General features: G+C 38.8%; 1 protein-coding gene across 1 annotated transcript; it reads right to left on the bottom strand.

Annotated features, from left to right (window-relative positions):
• Positions 1-1725: 1725 nt before the first annotated feature.
• LOC142497848 (zonadhesin-like) lies at positions 1726-6228 on the bottom strand. Its single transcript, XM_075606216.1, has 4 exons — positions 6130-6228; positions 5835-5887; positions 5686-5733; positions 1726-2538 (listed from the first exon to the last, which is right to left on the bottom strand). Exons 1-4 carry the CDS (start codon positions 6183-6185, stop codon positions 2144-2146), a joined length of 552 nt encoding a protein of 183 aa, XP_075462331.1. The 5' UTR covers positions 6186-6228; the 3' UTR covers positions 1726-2143.
• Between the last annotated feature and the right edge of the window lie 1490 nt (positions 6229-7718).

Genomic DNA, 7718 nt, shown 5'->3' with positions numbered 1-7718 from the left:
ACTTTGTGTATTAATAGTCACTTTCTACACTTCACAGTATATTTTTGAGCGCACTACTGTATATTTGTTTTTTTACAGACTTTCAATTACCACACACTTTTAAAATAAATTAAACCACTGTACATTCCCAAGTTCAGCCACCCTGCTAGTATACACTAGTATGCACCGCCTCGCCTCACACCGCCCTTTTTGTTCTACAGAGGCGGCACACTTTATCCTCACTTGGCTAGTGCCGCAAGCCGGGAGGTTTCCCGGCTTGCTCGTTTTTTTCCCTCGGCGTGCCGCGCGTCATCGATGCGCGGTCACGCTTCATCGGGAGCGTGCGCGCATGGTGCGCGTGCCCAGGGCTCCCCGAGGGAGCCCTGGGTTCCTCTAATGTAGGGGATGGCGGTGGGGGGCTCCGGGGGACCCGGACAGAGGAGGGGGAAGCCCCGATTGGAGGACCGATCCTCCGGGGCTCCGGCGCGCACACGGGACACCTCGGCGCGCGCCCGGTTTCTGTCGCGGCCGAGACCGGGCAAAGTTAAGAATAAACTCGGCCGCGACAGTATCCCCACACTTAATAAAAAGTCCTTTCAAGGTTACAATCCTTATCATATTTAAACAGACATCCCTTGGAGATGGTAGACAGTGACAGTGTCGTTACCCAGCAGCTGGTTTATCTCACGCTGTTAGAGCTACTGCCTATAAAAGCAATGCTTGTGTTTTCCTATGCTGTTGGATCTGACACCAATACATCATTTTTTGCCACTGAGGAAGCCAAGGGCGAAACCGGTTTGACAAATTTTGGGCATCACAGGCCACCGTATTGAGGAAATTGTAGCTTCATCCAGTTTGGAGGCAGCACTGAAACTGCAGCAAGGAGAACAGCCTAGGGAGAGACCTGGTCTGTGCACAAGCACCAGGAAATCAACCAATGCTGGTACATCCCTGCAAAGAACTACTCTGACTGCTGGAGCAGGATCCACACTGACAACCAGGGATTCTGGAGGACGGCTTGTGGATTCTGGATGCATCCTTCTCAATGCCTTAAACTGCTGGCTGTTTGTGAGTTTTCAATCTCTTTTTTAAGTATTTGTTAATAAAATGGTGTTACACTATATCAGTTTTTTTTTTTCCCCTCCAATTTTGGTATCACCAGGAAGTCTCCCCTATCCATATTGAAGAGACATTATTTCATGTAAGTGTATTTCCTATCAAGTTCAATCAAGGTATTTTTATTGTATTTTAAATACTTCTGATTGTGGTTTTTCCCATTTTGTCTTCATCCGTCCCGGAATTAAAGTGGAATCCTTTTCTTTTATGACATCATTCTAGTCGCCTAGGCACTTTACACTGGCCAACTCAATATAGTTCTTATGGAAAGTGTGGAATATGACTCATTTAAATATGCTTTGCATATCTCCCAGAGTACCTCAGGTGTGCTCCTTTTTGAGCACAGATGTTTCTCCCTAAGTTATTTAGAGGAAGGTTAGATGGGTCACTCTCACCCACTATGACTATTAAATTGAACTTCTCTGAATGGATTAATGGAAGACTGTTTAATACCCAAGCCAACGTCAGATTTTGTTGTGTGGATTGCAAAATAGATTTTCTTTGTGTAAATGGGCAATATGGCATGGAACTCATCTCACCGTATTCATTAAACATTTCTCACGTCCAGACCGTGTGAAATGTGTAATTTGAGCAAAATGGTTTTAAAAATGGAACAATCAGAAAACCAGACATTTAACATAGGTTTTATTTCTCCATTAAAATACAATACCATAACAATGAAACATGTTTAAAATAATCTGAATATGGAAATCTCTGTGAGTTTCATTATCTTATCAATAGAATTAGCATATAGGGTGTGAGACTATAATGCTGACCCATATATTGATGGAGAGTCAGCCCCCAGCCATGCCGCAGGAATGTTGATTTTAGGATGGTTGGTTTTCAGTGATCATGTTGGTCAAATCATTGCAGGATTTATTCTGGTTACTAGAAATGTGCAAATCTGTCGGGATTTGCTGCTCCGCAGGTTCAAGCTAAATTTGGGGAAACCCACAAATATTTTGTTAGAACCTTTGGAGCCAAAAGTTCAAACAAAATGTCCCAAAGTGTTCAAAATGAGCAATCTCTTTTGGTTGCGGTGGAAGAACTACTTTTTATTTTTTATTTCACCGTAGCCTTTTTGTGGACACTCACTGATTTTTCTACAGACCTTTTTATTATTATCAAAAATATAACCCTCATCACAAACACAGCGAGGCTCGCAATTCTGGTACGGTGCTGGAGTTTTTCCTAAAGTATCACAGGTCGGCCGAAGTGTTCTCAGACAGGGGTCGAAGTGCATATGTTCAGGACAGGAAACATTGCATTGGGAGGGAGGCACACAGACGTTGGATTCACGGGATTTAAAGACGTAACCATCTATGCAATCACAACCGAACCAGCAACTCAAAATGCACGCCTCAGTCGTGCTGTTCAGATTGTCACAATTACCAAAGCAGTTGCGTTTGCAGCCATATTTAGTGTTAGGCGGACAGGAGACATCTGTATGGGATACATGAGAGATTATGTTATGATCGCAGAGAAGGTAAAAGATGAAAACAACAAAATTAAAAGGCAAACACCTTGTGAATGTTATCCAGAGCAAGACACACCCATCTGTAAAGTAAGTGTTTACTTATTTATTTCCTGCGACAGATACAAAGTTTCTAACATTTTGGGTGCTATGAAATTCTAATCTGATCTCACTAATGGATTGGCAATGGTAATATGATTAGCATACGCAAAACAAGAGATCAAAATCTTTGCACACAAGGTTTAATAAAAGATTGTAAAATTCTCCAAATAATGATACTATGGAGAATGACCTTAAAAAAAATGACTTAAAAAAGGCACAACCACGTTACTAGTGGCACCGTCATGTTTTATACTGTAGGTCAAATGTAGGGGATTGACGTCTTTTTTTTAAAGAACAATTCGTATTTTTGAATGTACAGTAGTTGAAAACATTTTATAGGGTTTTTACAATCGTTATATAATCTTTTTTGTAAGAAAGGTGTTCGGTTTGTGTTTTTCATGCATCAAATCTGGAGGCCGTTTCATTTACTTTTATTCTTGTTTGTAACCGTTATTATTAGAGCTGGGAAAACGGGGCGCAACATCAGAACCTTACTGTACATAACAAAACCAATACGATTTTTAGTATCAAAGCCCAAAAATTATTTAGAAAGATAACAGGCAATAGGGCCATAAATGTAATGTCTTTTTAATACGATTATAAACAAAAAACTTTTTTTTTCTTTCACATGGTTTTATTGTATTTTAAAATATTGCAATCTATACTTATATACCTTCTCACTGTCTCTGTAAGTTCTGCCTACATGCTACTTAGATTGCAAGCTCTTAGGAACAGGGACTCCTCCTATTGTTTACTTTTGTCTTTGAAGCGGTTATTCCCATTATGCATTACATATTACACCTTGTTTATTTTATTACCCTCCCCCTTCCTGTCCCCCTGTTACCCACCTTATCCTCACCCTCACCCACTTAACAGCGGAATTTACTTTTCAGTGGTGGAAAATCTTTTACCTTATAAGCGAGATCACAACCTTCTCCCCACTAGTTATTGCCTTATCAACTCTGTTCATTTTGACAATCTCCCAGCCACTAGAATAAGCCTCTAGCTCATTCCTATTTGTTGGTAATGCAAAGGTATATATTTTTTGTAAATCTATGATCAACTTATGTTTATTCTATATTATTATTATTATTTTAGATAATGCAAAATGAAAACCAGAATGAAAAAAAAGTGCCTTTGTACAAAAGCAAAAACCAGAACCCAAAAATGATTTCAGAATCAAAACCAGAACCCCCGGCCCAATGCCCATCTCTACTTATTATCCAAACATGTAAAAAACTAAGTGGAAGACCATACATATTACCGTGCTCCTCCCTTTAGGAGTTTGCTGCTGGTAAAAAGGATTGGTCTACATATATGGGAAACAAAGAACACTTCCTGCGCTCCTACCAATTTGGGCTAAAATATACTAGTGACATGTTTACATTTAGAACTTAAGTCTGTGTGACAAAGGAGTCTTTTGATCAAAACATGAGTCAAGCCGCCAACCTCGTCAAGGTAACCTCTGTATAGCAGATACCTACAGTACACTGAATGTATGCAATTTCTTATTCTCCTGGGGACTAAACTTTGTGATGTGAAAGTGCCCTGAAAGGGTTAAATAAATGAATCATATGCTTTTGTGATTTAGTGCAATTAAAAGCTGGGCAAAGCCAGTATCAGAGTTCCCTTATTATAAAGGTGAACTGTGGGTGCACAAATACCCTAGTGTGAAATATTAATACCTACACAGCCATAAAGAACCAAGCAGCGGATGAATACCGGCCCTGTATGTATTCAGCAGAACCAGATAACAGGAGGAATATTCCTTTTTCTCAGGATACAAATAACTATAATTTCTATTTTAAGAGGGATTTACATTTCTCAGGAAGCCAATTACATTGATACATTTGTTACATGTTCTCCTGGTCCGCTAGGCGTCCTTGTCTCATTAAATATACTTACAGTGTGCTTTGTTAACTTGTTGCTTATCTCTTCCGTGTAAATAAACTGTAGGTTAATAGTAACACTTATCCACTAAAGCTGCTCCTGTGAGATAAATCCGTCCCACGCTGGGCCTGGCTGTGGCCCTTCAACTCATCGTCACTTATCTTTTCACAGCATTTACTTAAGCATCTAAGTGCAGCTTGTTACACTGAAACTCGTATGCAGAATAGGGTAATATAATTATATGCTGCAGATGTTATAAATACTTACAACCTGTTTCAATATTTTTGAATGTATCACAAATTAAATTACAAAAAGCTAATGACCCGTCTGCTTCTAAAGGTTTTCTGATCCAGCCCTTTGGGGAACTAGTTGAAGACTCCTGCAGTAAGGGAATTACCCAATGTTAACCCTGTTTCCCTTCTTTAAATAGCAAAGGGTTAAATATCTATAGCCGTTAGGGCTAAGGTTGTGCTAAAGAGGTGTTCCTCCTAACATCGCATATCCATTAAAGGCTGTTCTGGTTAATGCAGAGAATTAACATCACATTTTAAAGGTCTTACACCTAAAGGTGGCATTACTCTAATCCATACCCTGATTTACAGGTTATTGAGGAGTAGGAGAGAGGAAGAGAGATGTTGAGTACCCAGCAACGTCTATACCTCCCTCCCCCACACTCACCTTTATACAAAACATGCAGAGATTCCTGTGCACAAAAGTGAGCGCACAAAAGATACCTGGGAAATATGCTAATGAAATTAGGCAAAGTATTTTGAAATGAGATACATTTGCATATTTCCTAGATCTCAGGTGTGTTCCTTTTTGTTCGCAGGTATCTCTCAACGTGTGTTTGGGGAGGTACTGTATATGTCACTTGATACTTAACTAAAAGAAGGCTGTCTCCTTCTCAAGTGCTAACTTAACATGGCCTCTGCTAATGAGATACCGTATATAACAACCATTGTTGTTGCATAAAATTAGTTTGTGGATATGCGATAACCTCATTGAAAATAAGGGACATTAATGATTTTGATAATGCCCTGTTATTAGCTCTGAGTAAAATCCATAGTTGCTTTACAGTATGTTAGGGCTTTTTCTAACTATGACATAATTTCTCTCGTTCTTACCTGTTGTTAATGGAGCAGGTGTGGTACTCTGACCCTGGCATAGAACGGCTGTGGGAGAAACAGAGTCCTGTTAGTAATGAGGTGAGAGCAAAGTCTGTTCTGAGAATTTAAAGACACAACATACAGCTCTGATAATATCATTGTCTTACCTGAAATTAGCAGCAACCAAAGGAAGCTCAATAAACCCATTCCTGGCTTGTATCTGGATCAAACAGAAACATATGTCAATGTCCAAGAGTAGAAGAGAAATAATCTGGGTAACAATCATCATTATAGAAGTCACAAAAGAAGAAAGAAGAGGGAGGGATATTGATTGATTGGAATGGTAATTACGGGCAGTTTGTAATTCTGCAAGATATTTCTTTCTATTGAAAAACTTACTGTATACACTTATTTAGTTAGCATTTTAAAGACAGAGAGAGAGAATGAGAATGCACAGCTCACCTGTCAGGATCCAGTCTCTGAGAAGTTCTGCAATCTCTGAGAATGTATTGAAACATGTGGTCTAGGGAGCTGCTTTATAAGAGAGAGACCCACCTACAGTATTGCCTGCCAACTGTGTCATCATCCCTGTATTGCATAAAAAAACTAATTTGGAAGTTTCCATTCATTTGTTTTGTTTCATTTAATTACAAACCTTCTCCTTACACAATACACAGGGCACTCAGATTTATAGCTAATAACAGGGTGACAGAAAGACAACCAGACAAGTTCTTATCAAGATACTCCCAATAAAGTACAAGAAATACTGTAGTTACTTACAGGTATGAACACTTTAGCAGCTGAGAATTAAAGGGGGGATTATGCAATATATTAAATGGTGTCACTGATACAATATGAAAATAGTGTTGCTTAAAAAATAATCAAGCAAAAAGACGCAGCAAAAAAAATACACTTAGAATAAAACTAAACAGAAAAGAAATAATTGGAACCCACTTAGATGTGTTGGCTCGAATTCCTCCGATTAATGTATTCTCAGAAGTTATATGGAAGAAAAAGTGGTTTCAGTTATATACTCCAAGATTATACAGAGGAAAAAGTGGTTAGACACACAGTGCTATAGTCAGACACCAAAATGACATTGTCAACTATACAGAGAAGGAACCTATGCCTGGAGAATCCTATGTACAGTATAGTGCTGGATATCTGCATAGTGCTATATAGGAAAAGAAGTACTGTATTACTGTTAACCCATTCCCACACAGATTCCAAACACAGCAAGATAAATCAGTGCTAAGTAACCTGAACCACTGACACACATTAACGCTCTAAAACATTATTTGGCACGATGTAAAGATGTAAAAACAATGTAAGGGTCTGATTTATTATTCTTTCCAGTGGGTAATCAAAAACGGATATTGACTTGAATAATGAATATTAAATTAGCCCTAGGAGTAATTAACTAGAGGACAACATTGCAGCTTGTATATGCACTGCCGAAAAAACCTATCATGCATTAGCTCATTGAGCAAAAAACATACATTTACCTGAACAACAAAATATATTTTAATAAGATTTCAAGATCTAACCCCCGCCTCAATCTTGGTCTACACATCAGTTTTACTAAGTTTAAAAGCTGAGAGGAGTGTTGATAAAGACCAGGAGATGGATAAAGATTTTAGGCTCAAAAAGTGAATATAAAAACCCCTGATTGTAAGATTTAGAGGGATTGCATGAGATAGATGGGAGTTAAATACAGTAATTTGAACATTAAAATTGTCAAATGATCAACAGGAGCTACCCCAACTCTGAACAAACATATTTGGTGATAACAAAATCAAGATTGTATTTTTATTGGAATCACGAGAACTCTGTATGAATATGACTCATTATATTAAAAGCAATAACTAGGAAATTAAAACCGTTTCATCCTACAACAATCCCTTTAATAATTTGGGTGCTAGAGGGGCCACGGCATGAGTGCCACAGTTCTTCTGGCAAGGTGCGGACACGTGATTGAGGAGTCCTGTCACCTGGAAATGGAAGTGGAGGCATTCACCTTTCCCTGGAGTGCAGAAGGTGTCCTGTTCTCT

This window comes from Ascaphus truei, chromosome 6 (assembly GCF_040206685.1).
Source record: "Ascaphus truei isolate aAscTru1 chromosome 6, aAscTru1.hap1, whole genome shotgun sequence".
Taxonomy (NCBI): domain Eukaryota; kingdom Metazoa; phylum Chordata; class Amphibia; order Anura; family Ascaphidae; genus Ascaphus; species Ascaphus truei.
This window is presented reverse-complemented; position numbering and strand designations above follow the sequence as displayed.